This window comes from Bubalus kerabau, chromosome 1, assembly GCF_029407905.1.
Source record: "Bubalus kerabau isolate K-KA32 ecotype Philippines breed swamp buffalo chromosome 1, PCC_UOA_SB_1v2, whole genome shotgun sequence".
In the NCBI taxonomy this organism is placed as follows: domain Eukaryota; kingdom Metazoa; phylum Chordata; class Mammalia; order Artiodactyla; family Bovidae; genus Bubalus; species Bubalus kerabau.
In genome coordinates, this window is record NC_073624.1 from 94355455 (window position 1) to 94374808 (window position 19354).

Below are 19354 nucleotides of genomic sequence, written 5' to 3' on the forward strand. Positions count from 1 at the left end.
CCATCTTCAAGGTCTTTATTATGTTTGTTACAATATTGCCTCTGTTTTATGGGTTGATTCTTTTTGGCAGCCAAGCATGTAGGCTCTTAGCTCCTCAACCAGGGATCGTGGAATCTCCAGTAAGGATGAGCCTGACTGGGAATCTCTTATTTTCCTGGCTAGACTTATACCTCGTATGTATCACAACATTAACAGAGTTGTTTATATATTTGGCCCACCAGCTAAAGAACCTCCTACAGATGTTACTCCCACTTTCTTGACCACAGGGATGCTCAGTACTTTACGCCAAGCTGATTTTGAGGCCCATAACATTCTCAGGGAGTCTGGGTATGCTGGGAAAATCAGCCAGATGCTGGTGATTTTGACACCTTTGCATTTTGATCGGGACCCACTTCAGAAGCAACCTTCTTGCCAGAGATCTGTGGTTATTCGAACCTTTATTACTAGTGATTTCATGACTGGTATACCTGCAACCCCTGGCAATGAGATCCCCGTAGAGGTGGTGTTAAAGACGGTCACTGAGATTAAGAAGATTCCTGGTATTTCTCGAATTATGTATGACTTAACATCAAAGCCCCCAGGAACTACTGAGTGGGAGTAATAAACTTCTTGTTCCCCACACACGGGAAGGCAAAGTCCCAACCACTGGATCATCAGGGAAGTCCCCTAGAGTATATTCTCATTGGCAGAAAACTATAACTGTGACTTATCAAAGTTTAGTTCTTAGCCATTTTATTAATAAATCCATTTGACAGAAAATCCAGCTCATTCTCTAGGCACCTTTCTGAAGCTTGTTGATGGCAGCCTACCCCTTAAGCAGGCCTTGTCTTTTTTTTTTTCTTTTTGTAAGACATTGATACCACCAAGTCTTTACTGTCATTTTTCCTTTGGTCTCTTTCCTCCTCTGGCCTCTTTTAAATATGATGCCGTGTTTTCTGCTCACTTCCCCCAGTGTACTCCGCAAGGCATCTGTCCCTTTATGTTCTTGTGATCTCAAAACTTCTCTTCCAGAACTAAATTGGAAAGCTGTGCTCTCCTCACTAACTAGGGCAGCAGATGCTATCTCTGCTCCAGCTTTTAGCCTCTGTCTCTGTCTCTGCTGTATGACTAACTTCTGACCACAGCATTTCTGCAAGATAGCTCTGACTGATGTCACGTTATTTATCCTTAATGTTCTAGTTTTATAGGTATATATTAATGTCTAGTTTTACATTCTGTATTATAAATATATATCTGTAAACACAGTGCCTGGCCTGTAATAGCCCTCTATAAGTGATTTTAGCAGTAGCAATTATAAAGAAGAAACCTAAACCCAAAGAAAGTTTGTGTGAAGATTTAGACACCGACTTCACAGTTTAAAATAAATTATTGGATTCCTATTTCTAGAAGCACCTCCTAGTTGAGCTGACTTTGGGAGGTTTTTGACAATAACTTTAAGGGATAATAAAGTCAATGATACAGTCAGTTCTTAAAGTGTGACTTTTTATCCCAAGTTCTTTTGCTCTTGATTCTACTTGTGGAGAGCTGTTGCCCTGTGCCTACCTGCCTGTTACCCAGGTCTCCTTCCATGGTGGGAATACCAGTCTGAGTCAGTGGACCTGAGCCATCTCTTGATTGTAAATCTGAGTCATTTTGACTCCGCTGTCACAGAGCGGGGCCATAGCTCCCTCTGAATAAAAGCCATTGCTTTGCGTACCAAGTTTTCTCATAGGCCACTTCAGTGGAATTGTTACTTTCTTTGCCTTCTCCTGCTCCCACTTTGAATGTAGGCTTTTGCCGAAGCTGCCAAAAACTGAAGGGAGACCTACCACAGAACTGACAAGGGACCTGTAAGATCTCTCGGAGTTCTCAACTCCCTTTTTGAGAGTTTTTCCTTTCCTAGAGCACTTACCTGCTCACCTGGGCTGATGTTGTCCTCCCTTTTAGCATCTTTGGTAGATCCAGAAAGACACATCTTTCTGGATGTGTCACGTCAGCCAGGACTTCCTGAAGACTGGAGAGTACGGTGTATCAGTTAGCTCCAGCCTTTTATACAGGATGCTTAATTTAGACCCTTCTTGTGGGCTTCCCTGGTGGCTCAGAGGTTAAAGCGTCTGCCTGCAATGCAGGAGACCTAAGTTCGATCCCTGGGTCAGGAAGATCCCCTGGAGAAGGAAATGGCAACCCACTCCAGTATTCTTGCCTGGAGAATCCCATGGACGGAGGAGCCTGGTGGGCTACAGTCCACGGGGTCGCAAAGAGTCAGACACGGCTGAGCAACTTCACTTTCACTTTTGTGGCATAGAAAAGAGTAAACTCGCATTTGATCCTCTTTATTTGCTAACTCAAGACTTGGATACCTATCATTCACGATTTCCCTTTGCTTCAGAGGACTCGACTTGAAGAACAGTGCCACGTGAACTGTGCTAAAGGGATCAGTTACAGGAAAAGACCTTTAAAAATTTCTTTTGGTCTGGAACTTGCCAGATTCAACTTGACATTGAAGTATTCTGTATAGAAAGTTGTATGTCTTAAAACTTTGTTTTTACTTTGTATGTATCTGGTTACAAAAAGGAACTTCTGAGTGATTGTCAGAAGTTTCATCCTCTGCGTGCTTTGGCCACGTGCCACAGGACTGACATGCCCCCAAGATAGGGTGGACATCTTAAAGCAGGTGTCTCAGAGTTTCCTTAGAGAGTAGCACTTACTGGTATAAATAAAACTGGTTGGGAGGGCCTTGCTGTTGGTCCATTTTCATTTCCATCATCATTGAAACGGCCACTGAAAGCACTCTGTTCGCCATTTTGCTCTCTTTAGAGCTGTAATTTCTTGATCATTTTTCTCTTAGGTTTGATATTTCTCTTCTTTCATTTCTATTACCTTCTCTGTCTCTTTACCTGTGGCATCAGATACAAAGCAGGGAAAATGAGAGGTCCTTCTCCCTCCCACCCCAGTATTTACAAAGAAAGCATTTTTTAAAAATGTCCCCATTATGAATGTAGCAATTTCTACTGCATAGTAAAGGGGGATAGAATGCATTTTAGGACTGTATTCAGACTCATCTTTTCTTTTAAAATACTCTGGTTATTAATCCAGTAGCTTTTGTATTTCTCCTTTTTCCACATTGTTTCTCTGGGTAGACAGCTGAAGTGTACCACCATGGTCCTGAGTGGAACGCCAAGGGCTCGTGGGATCTCCCTGCCCCACCACTGGGAGCTAGTTTCATTGTGGTCAGACTTTGTGATACGAATATATCTGGTCTTCAGTAAAGAAATCAAGGGCCCCCAAGTCTCTCGCACGTTACTCTTGATCTTAAGAACCTCTAATAGCTATCATTGCGAGGACTGAATCTGCAGCAGAGAAGGTGACTGGGTGCCACTGTACCCCAGGACTTGCCTGGACGAGCCAGACTGTGGGACTGAGGAGCCATTCCTTCACTCTTGTGAGGGCTGCGTGTTAACGGCTGTTGAGGCCTGTTCCGATATTCATTTTGTAGCAGGAATAGCTCATGTGGCTTCAAACCCATTTCTCAACCTGAGTCACAAACCAGGAAAGATAAATTGACTATTTATAATCTGGCATCAGCCTGGTGGAAAATCTTGTTCCCAGTATGCACAGCTGATTTCTCTGGATTCAGCACGTAAGCAGGCTTTGTTCATTTATTCAAAGGATCGCTGGGCATCAGGAAATGAGACAGGAGGTTCAGAGGTGCCTTTGGACATAAAATTCTGTGGGAGCAGCTTCACTTGCTTCTCAGAGTTCTTTAAGTGTCCCACTTCCTGTCTGGTAGCTGACCTTTCTGTACATTAGGTCCAGCTGCCTTTCCTTGTTCTATAGTAAAATACATTAACTGCTTCTGCTCAGACACATCCCAGTACTAGTTAATGTTAGCCTTTTCCAAGAGTTCTCACTGTCCAACTTGCCCCCACGTGGCTTCTGTTGCACACTCTGTTGTGTAGGAGTCATATGAAGGAGCGTTCTGCTCTGTTTTGGATAGTCGGTTTTCTTGCTTGTTCTAGTATGTGGTATTGTGAACCAGCAGAGGAAGTAGATAGCTTATCCTTACAGCTAGAGCAGTGGTATTCTCCAGTCCTGCATGCATCAGGTCAAGAATTCTGCCAGCAATTTCTTACTTTTTTTGGCCTGTGTTGCTGGTTGCAGGGGGAGCACTTTTGCTTGGCTGCGTTAACTAGTATGTGGCAGCCACTGCTAGCCAGACTATGAAGGTTAAGCTTAAGAAAAGCATTGAGGGCGTCATCTCCTTAAATCGGCATTGATGTCTGCAGATATGGTCGTTTGCAGTTATCAACTCTTATGGAAGGAAGAAGAGTCTTGGCTGATGCCTGAGTGAATGCAGTGACTGTTGGCATTGAATGTTGCTGAGTCACTGTGTGCTTACCTGTACTACAGACGTCAAGCTAATCACCTTTCTTCCTCTGCCTCCCTCTGATTTTCTCCTAACAATCTGGATGAGAATCTTAGACAGTAAACTTTTTGGATGGCCATTCTGTTATTTAGTGATCAGTTTTGTTTAATTAAGATTTGTTCCTTTGTGGCCCTATGAATACCATTTCCAACTTAAGTTTCTATTTTAAACTTCTTGAAAGCTGAAAAAACTTCACCAAGTTGTTGATCAGACCTCAGAGCAGAACATTTGAAAAATATTTTTTACCCTTCTGGACTCATGTTTATGGATTTCGTCAGCAGTGACCTCTGGTTGATGGAGAACAGATGTTCAATCAGCTGACTGTGAGTGTTCAGGTCCATCCCCAGAAAAACAAGGAGTTCCATGTAGGGTTGGTGTCTTAGTTGAACATCTCTGGTTGCAAGTAGAAAGATACAAGCATCCTTCAAGGACATTGAAGGCTGGAATGTTTTGAGGCTTCTGGAAGCCAGTGAAACCAGAACACAGAGCCAGCAAGCCCCAGACACCAAGGACTACCCTGTCTTCATATTTCTCTTCTCCTTGCATCTGTTTCCTTTTTTTGTGTCTAGGCATACTGCCTTTCCTTCTCAGACATATCCTAATATAACAATAGAATATGGCTACCACCTAGCTCCCACATTTATTTATTATCATTCCCACCACTTGAAAGGCTACTGGACTCTCTCTTTCAGTTCAGTTCAGTTCAGTCACTCAGTCGTGTCTGACTTTGCGACCCCATGAATCACAGCACGCCAGGCCTCCCTGTCCATCACCAACTCCCGGAGTTCACTCAGACTCACGTCCATCGAGTCTGTGATGCCATCCAGCCATCTCATCCTCTGTCGTCCCCTTTTCCTCCTGCCCCCAATCCCTCCCAGCATCAGAGTCTTTTCCAATGAGTCAGCTCTTCACATGAGGCGGCCAAAGTACTGGAGTTTCAGCTTTAGCATCATTCCTTCCAAAGAACACCCAGGGCTGATCTCCTTCAGAATGGACTGGTTGGATCTCCTTGCAGTCCAGGGGACTCTCAAGAGTCTTCTCCAACACCACAGTTCAAACGCATCAATTCTTCGGCGCTCAGCTTTCTTCACAGTCCAACTCTCACATCCATACATGACCACAGGAAAAACCATAGCCTTGACTAGACAGACCTTTGTTGGCAAAGTAGTGTCTCTGCTTTTCAATATACTGTCTAGGTTGGTCATAAGTTTTCTTCCAAGGAGTAAGCATCTTTTAATTTCATGGCTGCAATCACCATCTGCAGTGATTTTGAAGCCCAAAAAGATAAAGTCTGACACTGTTTCCACTGTTTCCCCATCTATTTCCCATGAAGTGATGGGACCAGATGCCATGATCTTCGTTTTCTGAATGTTGAGCTTTAAGCCAACTTTCTCACTCTCCACTTTCACTTTCATCAAGAGGCTTTTTAGTTCCTCTTCAGTTTCTGCCATAAGGGTGGTATCATCTGCATATCTGAGGTGATTGATATTTCTCCCCGCAATCTTGATTCCAGCTTGTGCTTCTTCCAGCCCAGCGTTTCTCATGATGTATTCTGCATAGAAGTTAAATAAGCAGGGTGACAATATACAGCCTTGACATACTCCTTTTCCTATATGGAACCAGTCTGTTGTTCCATGTCCAGTTCTAACTGTTGCTTCCTGACCTGCATATAGGTTTCTCAAGAGGCAGATCAGGTAGTCTGGTATTCCCATCTCTTTCAGAATTCTCCACAGTTTATTGTGATCCACACAGTCAAAGGCTTTGGCATAGTCAATAAAGCAGAAATAGAAGTTTTTCTGGAACTCTTGCTTTTTCGATGATCCAGCGGATGTTGGTAATTTGATCTCTGGTTCCTCTGCCTTTTCTAAAACCAGCTTGAACATCTGGAAGTTCACAGTTCACATATTGCTGAAGCCTGGCTTGGAGAATTTTGAGCATTACTTTACTAGCGTGTGAGATGAGTGCAATTGTGTGGTAGTTTGAACATTCTTTGGCATTCCCTTTCTTTGGGATTAGAATGAAAACTGACCTTTTCCAGTCCTGTGGCCACTGCTGAGTTTTCCAAATTTGCTGGCATATTGAGTGCAGCACTTTCACAGCATCATCTTTCAGGATTTGAAATAGCTCAACTGGAATTCCATCACCTCCACCAGCTTTGTTCGTAGTGATGCTTTCTAAGGCCCACTTGACTTCACATTCCAGGATGTCTGGCTCTAGGTGAGTGATCATACCATCGTGATTATCTTGGTGGTGAAGATCTTTTTTGTACAGTTCTTCTGTGCATTCTTGCCACCTCTTCTTAATATCTTCTGCTTCTGTTAGGTCCATACCATTTCTCTCTCTTGCCCCATTCCAAATTCCTGGAATTCAGGATCTAGATTTAGGTCAGATATCCACCCTGACATCTAACTACTAAGCGAAGGTCACTTCCTACAAACAAGGCTGCTGGGAGCCTGGCCTTATGGAATAGAAGATGGTTTGAGCTCATTGCCTGGAATTTCCTTTTGTATGGGGCTTGGAACTGTCCAGAAAGTTCCCAGCCAAGGAAAATCAGATTAGACTTATGCTCAAATTATATGTTTTTAACAGTGAATTAATGTCACAAATGCATTGGTTTGACTGTTTTAAAGTTTTATCCTCTTGTTACTGATACAGATGACAGCTAACAACTCAGTTCATGAAAATAGAAGTAAAAAGTGGCGTGAAACTGTCATCAAGTGCTCAGATAGGTGATTGTCTGAGCCATTCAAGAGAGATTGCTGTGTGAGCTCTTCATAAAGAAGTCCAAGAAAAGAAACTTTACAGCCATTCTTCAGTAACCTATCAACTACTCTTTTTTTTTAATTTATTTTTTATTGATGTAGAGTTGAATTACATTGTGTTAATTACTGATGTAGAGCAAAAGTGACTCAGGTATACATATATATATACACATTCTTTTTATATTCTTTTCCGTTCTGATTTATCAACTACTCTTTAAAAAAAAATCACTCTTTTTGAAAACATAACTGTGTCATTTTAGGGACCAAGAATTGAGTTATTGACCCAATATACACCTGCTTCAACCCAACCAAATGTAGCAAAGGACTTCTCTGTTCCTTAGCAACTTACTGAAATAAGTTCCATAACACGGGGACAATTTTTCCTTCTCTATAGCTGCCTTTTATTTTATACCACCAGTACCTTCTTACCTAACTGCATGATAATGATACACAGTTTCCCAGAACTTTAGGAATAAAAGATTGAAACTCCAACCACTTAATCGCAAACAAATATCTCTACCCTACTTTTAAAGTCTTTTAGCTTCTCCTCTGCCCGCTGCGAGGTGTTCTTAGGCTTACCCATGTCCGGTGTGTGAGAAAATGAGACTGGGAGGTGACCTTAAGTTTGTTCCGAAACAGTGCATCTTAAACAGAGGCTGAGCCAGGACCAGAATTCCCGCTTTCTGATTCCTGCCTTGTGCTCTTTCTGCTCAGTCCTGTGAGCAGAAGGAATCAGGCTTGAAATGCCTTATGTGCTGGAGCCCAGGCAAGCTCTTCCTAATCCTTTTGGTGGCCACAGCCTCCAGGAAAGGCCCACTCTGTGAGAAAGCACAGGCCTTTGCACACTGTCAGGTCTCTACAGTCTAACTCTTGGCTCTTTTTACTTTAATTTCTCTTCCATGTCTTTCGGGATATCTGTGTAAGAGAAAAGAGAATTTCATATTCATTTATTCTTTCAATAAAGAACTTTAAAATATATTAGTTGTATGGCCAAGACCACCACAACATTGTAAAGCGATTATCCTCCAATTAAATGCACACACACACACACACACACACGCATAGTAAGTGCCTGCTTTGTGCCAGGTCTTGTGCTAAGCACAGCATCCATTACCACTCTCAGGCTTAGCTTTGAAAATTCTAGGTGGTTACTTGCAAAATACAGGAAAAGAAGAGTCATGTCTACATCTCCCATTAGATCACCATCGTACAAGGTTAGCCTCTCAGTGATATTATCCCAATCATATCTCTTGGAGGAGGGCGACATGTGGATAACAGTGATAGCTAATAAGATATAAGTACCTGGCAGTGTACTTGGTATTTAATATTCATTACCTTATTTAAACCTCATAACAAGCCAACGAGATTGGTATTGTCAATATCTTTTTACAGATAGGTAAACCAAGGTTCAGACAAAAGTGGTTAACATTTGAGTTATTTACTGTGTGCTAAGGGTTTATATTAGTTATGCTTAATTAACCCTCACAACAGCCTATGATATTTAACTATAAGTATCCCCATTTTCAGAGAAGGCAATGGCACCCCACTCCAGTACCCTTGCCTGGAAAATCCCATGGATGGAGGAGCCTGGTGGGCTGCAGTCCATGGGGTCGCTAGGAGTCAGACACGACTGGGTGACTTCACTTTCACATCCCCATTTTAGGGATGAAAATACACATCCCAAGAGGTTAGGTATATTGCTCAGGCCACACAAGTAAGTGGTATAATTTGATTAAGATTAGTAATTATCTACCCAGACTCATACTTTAGAACCAGGATTAGGATTTCTGTAGAATTTCATTGGATATTCTTGCTTTCAGAAGTAACTTAGGGATAAGCCCCCTCTTGAGACCTGTGTGTCAAGGCTCTGTGTCTGCCTCTGTCCGTCCTGGTGTTTCGGCCCCCCGGGGGTCCTCAGTGCTCCCTTGGCCATGTCTTACAGGTCGCTGATGTGTGGGCATGCCCAGGAGAACCACGTGTAGACTCAGTCTTGATCCAAACGTCGTGAACCCACAACCATACTTTGCTTTGTCTCCTGTCACTGATCTCTCCTTGTGCAGTTAAGAAATCTGCCTGCAGATTTACGTTTGAAACAGTGGCTTGCCTTTAAGCTGCCAATTCAAGTGGGTTATATGTTTTTTTAAAAATCTAGGACAGAAAAAAGGTCAGTTATAGAGAACAGGACATATATGTGATGCAGAAAACGTGTAATTTTTAGTGAAAAGACAAACCACAAATACTGAATTGATAATAATTAACCTTTTCAATACATTGGCATTTCCAGAGCTCTTGGGAAAATATTATTGGACCTTCTCACTTATTATTGGCTTTGAAACTTCCCCGTAGTTCTCTTTCCAACCTGGACACCTCCTCTATTCCTGATTTTCCATTTGTTTGTTCAGCTAATATTTACTGAGTACCTGCTGTGGGCTAAGCCATACAAATACAGCTGTGAACAAGACAGATATAATTAATTATGACCATGATAAATGCTACAGAGGAAACTAATAGGTGCTATTAAAACAGTAATAGTAGAGGAGGGAGAAGAGTTGTGAAGTCAGAGAAGGCTTTCTAGGGAAATTGCTATTTAGCTGAGAGTGGAGGATGAATAGGATGCAGGCAGCAGGGACAAGAGAATGGAGGAAGCATTCCAGGCAAAGGGAACAGCAATTGTGGAGACACCCGGGCAAGTAAGAGCTTGACTCATTTGAGTCGCTGAGAAGCAGTCAGAGACGACAAAGCACTTCCAGGAAGAAAAGAGCCACATACTGGAGAAGGGACTTTCTTTTCCAGAAGTATTGGCTTAAAAATTGATGCTCCTGGGAAAATTGATAATATTGCTGACCCATTGTAATTCCCATGGTATAAAAGATGAAGTGGCCATGTTTCAAGGGTGGTGCTGCGGGGAGAAGTGGGAGTCATGGCTGAGGGGGAGGTTGGGGGAGGTGGGGAGGGCTGTGGGGCGACTCTCACTCTGAGGGTTCTCTCCCCTCAGGCCTGAAGACCATCGTGGGCGCCCTGATTCAGTCCGTGAAGAAGCTGTCAGACGTGATGATCCTGACAGTGTTCTGCCTGAGTGTCTTTGCCTTGATCGGACTGCAGCTCTTCATGGGAAACCTGCGAAACAAGTGTGTGGTGTGGCCCATCAACTTCAACGAGAGCTATCTTGAAAACGGCACCAAGGGCTTTGATTGGGAAGAGTACATCAACAATAAAAGTAGGTAGCCCTTTCTCTGCAAGAGTGGGGAGAAAGTCTGTCTCCAGTGTGAATGACGGAGCTACCCCTGGGCTGTACAAAAGTGCCTGGGCCAGAAAGAAAGGCCAGGACTGCTGGGAGGAGCTTTGTGAACTTTCTCCCATTCCTTGAGGTCAGATTATCTTCAGAAGCTTGCAAATATCAGCCCTCTCGCCCCTTCTCTTTTCTCTCCCTCTAAAAGGATAAGTGAAAGTTTATATTTTGCTCACATGTACCCCTAAACTTTTGCTTTGGAAAATTGAGCTTAGAAACTTGATGAAAAATCCTTTTTTTCCCCTGAGATATTTAAACATTTAGAGTATACGTGGGCTTCCCTGGTAGCTCAGATGGCAAAGAATCCACCTACAATGCTGGAGACCTGGGATTGATCCCAGGGTTGGGAAGATCCCCTGGAGAAGGGAAAGGCTCCCACTCCAATGTTCTTGCCTGGAGAATTCCATGGACAGAGGAGCCTAATGGGGTACAGTCCATAGGGTCACAAAGAGTAGGACACGATGAAGCGACTTTCACGTTCACTGTTCACTTAGGTTTCTTAATATTACTAAGACCTTAGCAATCAGTCTGGTCTAGGGAGTTGAGTAATCTCCAAATAACTGTTTGATCCTATCACAGTTTAGGAGTTGTAACAAGTTCATTTCAGGAACCAGAGCATTTGGGTGTTACTCTTAGGAATATTTGGTGTAGTAGTGTACATGTGTGCGAAGTTGCTTCAGTCACGTCCGACTCTTTGTGACCCTATAGGCCGTAGCCCACCAGGCTCCTCTGTCCGTGGGATTCTCCGGGCAAGAGTAATGGAGCGGATTGCCACACCCTCCTCCAGGGGGTCTTTCTGACCCAGGGATAGAACCCGCATCTGTTAAAGACGCATTGGCAGGGGGTTCCTTACCACTAGCGCCACCTGTACTTGTATGAAACTAGGGAGGAAAGTCAGCAGATCACTCTTAGTCAGTCTTGAGGAAATAAAGGCGGGTAAGTATCCACAAAAAGTGTTCAAAGGGGATTTCAGGGACACAAACAGGAAGGGGAAACGTGTCTTCTAATTTAAAATAAGACATGATTACTAGTGATCAGTTTATCTTTGGTAAAGAGAAGTTATAAGGATAGAAGGGTAGAGTTGTGTAAAGGGGTAAAGAACTCAGAAACCTCTCTTTTGAACCCTTTGTTTCAAGTACTGGAACGTGGCATATAGATCTGAAGTATTAATACAAGTAGAAATCAGGTGTCTGAAAAGAACATTGCATTAAAGCCCACGTGGCAGCACTTTTCATTGTTAAATACATATAGGAAAATAGTTAATGGGAAGGAATCCTTATCAGGTTTCACTGCTGTCAGGAAAGATTTATATGAGCTAAAATCAATAACTGTTTCTGCTGGGGTAGTTAGGAACAGTGTAACCTTATTCTCTCATTCACTTAAATCTGCCTTATTCATTTCCTGCCTCTTCAAACTTTTCTAGCAAATTTCTACATAGTTCCTGGTATGCTGGAACCTTTGCTCTGTGGGAACAGTTCTGATGCTGGGTAAGTAGCTCACTTAATTTTATTCTCCTCCCATAAAATAATGTGTCACACAAAAATGAACAATATTTTCACTTTCTTTGTGCTCATGTAGTGGGTCCAATAAATTGGTTGACTCAGATTTTCTTCCTGTTTTATGTTTGTCCATCCAAAGTTGACATTTCACTAGTAGGTGAAGGTGGCTATTAGTCTTAAGCCAAAATCAAAGTTATAAAAGGCTAAGGGTAGGATCTATAATACCAGATATCTTGCCTGTCTCTTGTAGACTCCCCTCATTCTGTCTTAATGCAAAAAGTTATCAAGTAAGGGCACTGTTTTCATGATAGATTAGCACCCAAGGTTGACCCCAAATATGCCAGGCCTGACAGCATGAGGGAGGAAAAAGAGTTGCAATGTATTATCCCCTCCCCCCCGCCTTTTTTTCATTGTGGCAAAATATACATAACATAAAATTTGGTCTCTTAACCATTTTTACATATACAGTTCAGTGTATTAACTAGAAGTCCATTTACTTTCTATACTGAAGTATTGATAGATACTAGAAATTACATTGGAATAAACATCAGGTGAGTCTTAAAGCAGAAGAACTATTATAACCGAGGTCACTGATCCTAGTGTGATACAGTTTGTCACAGTGCGTGTTAAGAGAATAGAGATGATTAAGAGGAAGGTCTAGGCTTTTGTCATTTAGTTTAGTAGCTAAGTTAAATTTGGTTGAATTGCACATTGATATGAGTCTAGGACAGTGATTCTCAAATTTTGGCATGCGTAAGAATCATCTGACACGCCCCTTAAAAATGCCAATTCATGGATCCCATATGCAGAGTTTTTATTCCTAGGTCTTGTCTAGGACATAGGTATCTGCATTTTTAAGGTGATTCTGATCCTAGACTGTCCCCAGGACATCATTTTTGAAAACTTCACCTGGCTACTTTGTTTCTTTCCTCTTCTTTTTAAAAAATTCCTGTTTGTTGGCATAGCCTCTATAGATGGCTGTTTATCATCTGCAAGGTCATAGAGATGACTTCCAGCTGATGACCGGGTAGGATTACGCTGAAAAGCCCGGTGCTTCCTTTTCTTTCCTCAGGCAATGTCCAGAGGGATACCAGTGTATGAAGGCAGGAAGGAACCCCAACTATGGTTACACGAGCTTTGACACTTTCAGCTGGGCCTTCTTGGCATTATTTCGCCTTATGACCCAGGACTACTGGGAAAACTTGTATCAATTAGTAAGTAATACCATGTCTTTTGGTGATGGAATTTACATAACAATATGTGGGGTTTGGGGACATTCTGTGTAAGAGACCTTTGGTGAAGACATTATACAGAATCTTTGGGTGGTATTTCTCAGAGTCAGCTGGTTTACAAAATTAAATGAATTCTCCCAGCTCTTGGCCCAGTTTCTTTAATGCTCATCATGTATAGCTGTAGCCGCTCACAGACTCGGGAGCCTCTTGCCTGGCCTGGGAATCTGCTGTCTCTGTCCTTCCTATTTCAGCAGACCATCTTCAGTGTTTCTCCTTTTGGATGTTTGGGCTTAGGGCTTCTTTAAACATGTTGTGTAAGGCACTTTGGTAGACATTATAAAGAAGAGATTTTATCCACAAGGATCTTGGAGCCTAAATATGTCAACATTTTGAGATTTATAACACGGTTGTATTTATTCAAGAACACTGTGACTTTTTTTTTTTTTTAATGGTCACTGCCATTCTGTTGGCCTGCTTTGGTGACTCTGGACAAGTCATTTAATTTTGCTGGGTGTGATGGAGAAGTTAGTCTAGATGACTGCTGAGGGTCTTTCAACTTAGAAATTCTCGATAACGCATTGTTTTACATTTGACTCTAAGCCTTTGATAATGCTAGTTAGTTTGATAATAAGAATTGTGAACCCCTCAGGCATGAAGGAAACCCTTTAAGTGAACCAACTTTTTTTTTCCAATGAAAGTTTCTTATTAGGAGTTCCTGAAATTCTTCCTTTCTGTTGTACAGCCTAGTATTCCCATGAAATATTTGTAACTGATGCTAAGTTCCATGAAATATTTGTGGTTGAGAAGAATAAAAATGAAAACTAAGTGATAATGGGTCCTGTGTATGTGCATATAACCTAAAACCCAGTTGTTCTTTGATGTCTATTTGGTGCTAGTGAAAGGAATACTCTTAGGATCCTCTTTCCTTTTTCTCCCCTACCCCGCCCCCACATCCTTTACATTATATCCCTCTTTAAAAACTCATCCTATTGCAAAAGGCTAAGGAAGGATGTCCCTTAAGATAGGGACTTCTTATGAGTTGGGCCTGATTCCAAAGATGAGATTTCTGTAAATGCTCTTTGAAGACCAGTATATAAATGACCTGAGGTCTTTGTTTTCATTTCTTCACACTTGTTTTAAAACCAGCTGACAAAGTCAAATGTAATTCTTGGCTCAGAGCAATTTTTCCTTTTAAAAAAGTAAGCATTTTTCTATGGAAGGGGTGTATTAGGAGTATTTGGAATGGAAGAGGATTTTTTTTTTTTTTGCTACAGTGAATAGGAGGTACTACTGACATTTCCTGTGAGTCTGGGGTAGGGGAGGCCATTTGGCAGCTGGGGATGCTGAGTGTCTGCAGTGTGAACAAGTTCGACACAAGAAAGTCTGGTCCTGTTCAAAGTGCAGTACTGCCTCTGCAGAGGAACATCAGCCCATGAGTTGTTTTCAGCCTGATTCGTTTGATGCAAGCAACTTAAGAAGTGGTTTTTGTCTTTACAGACCTTACGAGCAGCTGGGAAAACGTACATGATCTTCTTCGTCTTGGTCATCTTTGTGGGTTCTTTCTATCTGGTGAACTTGATCCTGGCTGTGGTGGCCATGGCTTATGAAGAGCAGAATCAGGCAACACTGGAGGAAGCAGAGCAGAAAGAGGCTGAATTCAAAGCAATGTTAGAGCAACTTAAGAAGCAACAGGAAGAAGCACAGGTTGGTGATCAACTCTTTGTCCTAGTCCTTCCTGCCAGATCATGGTGACTAAGGCCCCATCTGATTGCCACTCCAGTTGATCTTTTTAGGCACACTGTCTAACAGAAGTCATTGATCTGATTGAAATAACCCAAATAACAACTGCAGATGGTCAGTCCAATTGTTACATTTGTCTTAATGGCCAAATTGTTTGTGAATGTGATCTTCTGTTGAATCTCTCGACCATTCAGTGCACAACTGCTGTGATCACTGGAGAGAGAGAAAAAAAATGACCAGAGCAGTTTACATAATGCATCATGTAAGCATAGGTGTTTTTGTTGGGGGAAACATTAGGATCTCCTTCAGAGATTGTCTGTGTTCATAACAAGTCTTGAAGATACAAGTAAAATAGTGAAGTAAAATTTAAAAAAGAAACTTGTGATTCTACTAACACCCTAACATCTTACTTTTTTTAGAAAAAAATTATGAAAGTATGGTGATATTTACAGGAGACTTGGAAAATACCAAAGTTACATATAGTTCCACTGTACATTACAATTATTTTTAAATACATAAATTAAGATTTTTAGTTAAGAGTTTCAGTATCAAACTTTCAAAAATTAATAGAACAAACAGATAGGAAAGTAGAAAGATACAGTAGACCTGGAAAGCACTATGAACTAATTCAACATAATTAAGGTTTATATAATTTTCACTCAACAACAGGATGCAAATTCTATTCACGTTCCCATGGACTATAAACTGGGAGACATGGGACTGTATCCTGGGTCATAAAACAAAGTGCAAAAATTTCGTGGTCTAAAGGTATTGAAATCATACAGATTCTGTTTTCTTATCACTGATAACACTTTACTTTTTAATTTTTATCCAAATATACATGTGTTTTTTACATTGTTGGGGCCATAATATATAGTATTGATTTTCAGAGTTGCCCAAAAAAAGATCATTTGGTATCAAGGTGGCAGCCAAGTTCTTGTCTCAGATACTAGACAGAGTAAGTCCCAAAGCTCTCACCATGAAGCTCCGCTCTGATTATGCAGGGCTGTGCTCCACCATGCAAATTTAGCTAGGAAATGGAGATACCAGGCCCCCACCACAGTGTGCTCTGACAGACTTGTTTTCCTTCCTCCTTTTTTCCCTGTCTTTGGGAAAGGAAGGAAGTGATCGCCACCACTTGCTTAGCTTTGTGTGGCTCTAGTTAATTGCTTCCGATCTGGTCTGTTGCTGTGAAATTTTACTTTCCTAGGCGGCGGCGATGGCCACTTCAGCAGGAACTGTCTCAGAAGATGCCATAGAGGAAGAAGGTGAAGACGGGGCAGGCTCTCCCCGGAGCTCATCTGAAATCTCTAAACTGAGTTCCAAGAGTGCCAAGGAGAGACGGAACCGGAGAAAAAAGAGGAAGCAAAAGGAGCTCTCTGAAGGAGAGGAGAAAGGGGATCCTGAGAAGGTGTTCAAGTCAGAATCAGAAGATGGAATGAGGAGGAAGGGCTTTCGGCTCCCAGACAACAGAATAGGGAGGAAGTTTTCCATCATGAATCAGGTAAACTGTTGGTGCTGGGTCACAGAAGCCTAAGAAATTCTAGGTTTCCTAATCTTACTTGATTCTCATATTCCCCACTGGGTTTACATTTTCCAGTCCCATCCCTGCATCCTCAGGCCACCTCCACACTCCACTTTGTTTTCCTCTAGGAAGAAGTGCTGCTTGGGTATAAAGGCTGCCTTCTCTGCTCTATATCTCACCCAGGACAACCTGGTCACCTTTGGCAAACTTACTGCAGCAGGAAAGTCTGTGTCACTCGAGCAGGCCTTGTATTCCAAAGCACAGGTCCCCAACCTCTGGGACCTAATGCCTGACGATCTGAGGTGGTGCTGATGTAATAACAATAGAAATAAAGTACACAACAAATGTGAAATGCTTGAATCATCCTGAAACCCACACCTACCCCGATCTGTGGGAAAGTGTCTTGCATGAAGCTGGTCCCTGGTGCCAAAAAGGTTGGAGACCACTGCTCTAAAACATCATGAAGAACTTTTCTTAGCATCTGAACTTCAGAATTCAGATCGAATACCTTTGTTTAAGAGTTTTATGTAATTTTAGATTAAAAAAAAAGTCATGAAACTCTTTAGGTCACCTTATTTGAGTGTAGCAAGTTCTGGTAATTAATTATTCTAGATTTATAATGTCATGCTGATAAATTAGCATATGGTAGATTAGAAGCCTCTAGTTTTACCCAACTTTGTTAAATTGGGAAGCTAAGAGAGAGAGAAGGGAGAGGACTTATGGATAATTATTGAGCATTGTATTACTATACATTTCATGATATGATATATATTTTTGGACTTCAAAAAATACCACCAAAATCCAATTCTTAAGGTACTTAATGCCCCATTTTAAAGAAAGTTTGTAAGGTATAGAGGAGATTGCAGTTCTTGATTATGGCAATGCAGCCAGAGTCTTTTCTTGTTTCTCAGAGATGATTCATGGTGCCTCCCCCTTACTTCCCTCACCTCCCGGTCCAGTCCTTTGCTAGTCCAGTTCGTTTAATCACAGCAAAATCTCTTATGTCCACCCTCTTCTTTTTGTTCCTATTAATCCTACTTTAGTTCAGACTTTATATTACTTTGTTCTACTGCAGTTATCCAGTACAGCTTCATTCCCTCTGGTCTGTCTCTCTCTCTCTCTCTTTCATGTTTTATATGTTGTCAGCCAATCACTTCCTAAAACATATCTCTGGTCATTCATTACCAAGCATTTATAGAGTGCCTACCATGTGTCAAGGATTGTGCTAGGTCCTAGAGATGGAAAGGTGGTTAGAACACCATGTCTGCCCTAGGGAACTTACAGTGTAGTGGGATAGCCAGATACGCCAAAAACATTACTTTCGTGATAGCACTGATGGCATTGCTCCACTGTTGAAATACACAGATGTGTTTTAGAAGGCACAGATCTATCCCAGCCTGGAGCTGCAGCAGAGATTTTCTGGGGAAAGTCAATAAAGGATACACAGGGGTTAGTCAGGTAATGAGCGTGTGTGTTGGTGAGGGAGCAGGAAGACAGAAGAAAGAACATTCCAGCTTTAGAAGAAAAGTATGTTCCAGTTTGGACATCCCAAATATGAATTATTTGTTGGGAAACCAATTTGGACACATGGATAGTCAAGTGATAGCTCAGGGAAGAAGCCCTGAGCTGAGAGACAGTGGTTGAAACCAAGAGACTGGCTGAGACGACTTGGAGAGAGTGTGTGAGGCGGAAGGACAGTGACATGCAATGTGACACCGGTGTTCATGGGCTTCGGAGATGGACCTCACAGAGGAAAACAAGTGGATGTTGGTCACGAGGGCTGCTAAGAGCACCAAGAGTGCAGTGAGGACTGGAGAGCGCAGGGTAGGAGAGGGAGGGGAGCGACCAGTGGATTGAAGCTTAACAGAGATGCATCATGAGATCAGAACTGCAAATGTCTGTTAGATTTGGCACCAGAAGTCCTAGAGAACTTGAAAGACAGATTTCAGTCCAGGGTAAGGGTGGATGCCATATTGAATGGGAAGAGACTTTCTATTCAAACTTTTCTTTAAAGAATGTGGTGAAAATAAGCATTTTTATAATCTGTTATGAGGGGGACACCCAGAAGAAGGGGAGACGGAAGTAGCAAATGGAGTAGAGTAGAATAGAAAAGAAAATAGAACAGTCTTGGGGGATATGAGAATAGGTGTAGTCTTGAACAGGAAAGGGGCACCTTGTCCTCCCCCCCAAAAAAACACATACGGCAATAGATGGGTGTGTGTGTGGATAAGTTTGTGGATGGGGAGTAGGAAATGGAGAAAGATGACCCCTGACAGTCTCATTTTCAATAATGTATGAAATTTGAAATCTTATCGAAGGGAATGAGAGGTTGAGTCAGGAGGGTGAAGAAAATAGTGACAGCTTAAAACAGTCATTAAGAAGATTGGGAGAGGGAATTCCCCCTAATCAGGTTCAGCCTGTTTACTAAAGAAGCCCCAGCCCTTCAGCACTGAATTCACAACACCTTGCTTCCCGGGACTCGGCTTCCCTTTTATGGTCTCCAGTCCCTGTGCCCCATCAAGCACTCTGTACTCACACCAGACAGAACTATTAGATGCTTCTCATACATGATGCTTCTTTCCTACCCTCTGTTTTGCTCCAGAAACAGCCTCTCTAAGAAGCTCTGTTTTTTCCATTTCTGAATGTTCACATTATACTTACTCTTCACATCCTTCTCCCAAGAAACCATCCCTGACCCGCCCCCATCCTACCCCCAGTTAGAAATTATCATTTCCTCTTTCCATTGTGTTTTATACGTCCCTCTTTGTGTGTTGCTGTTTACTCTATGTGGTTTTATATTTACTAATCTTCATATCTTGTCCTCTCTCACATAAAGTCCTAAAATTAAGGCCTACTTCTGTGTACCTTCAGAGATTTGTTGGAAAAATGAATGAAGTACTTT

The 19354-nt window shown here is 42.0% G+C and overlaps 1 protein-coding gene and 1 long non-coding RNA gene across 5 annotated transcripts in view; one reads left to right on the forward strand and one right to left on the reverse strand.

Moving 5' to 3' along the window:
* SCN8A (sodium voltage-gated channel alpha subunit 8) overlaps positions 1-19354 on the forward strand; it is a 197150-nt gene that overhangs the window by 109682 nt on the left and 68114 nt on the right. For all 3 annotated transcript variants that reach the window (XM_055583749.1, XM_055583758.1, XM_055583753.1), the window contains exons 8-12: positions 10163-10384; positions 11880-11943; positions 13028-13169; positions 14685-14891; positions 16138-16431. In XM_055583749.1, coding sequence (XP_055439724.1) covers positions 10163-10384; positions 11880-11943; positions 13028-13169; positions 14685-14891; positions 16138-16431 — 929 coding nt within the window. The remainder of the gene's footprint in view (positions 1-10162; positions 10385-11879; positions 11944-13027; positions 13170-14684; positions 14892-16137; positions 16432-19354) is intronic.
* Positions 7785-18047, reverse strand: LOC129654249 (uncharacterized). 2 transcript variants are annotated; one of them, XR_008715431.1, is made up of 3 exons: positions 17772-18047; positions 14687-14813; positions 7785-8082 (listed from the first exon to the last, which is right to left on the reverse strand). It is a non-coding gene; the product is annotated as an uncharacterized LOC129654249 (long non-coding RNA). The 2 variants fall into 2 exon arrangements; XR_008715430.1 differs by having other exon boundaries at positions 17735-18047.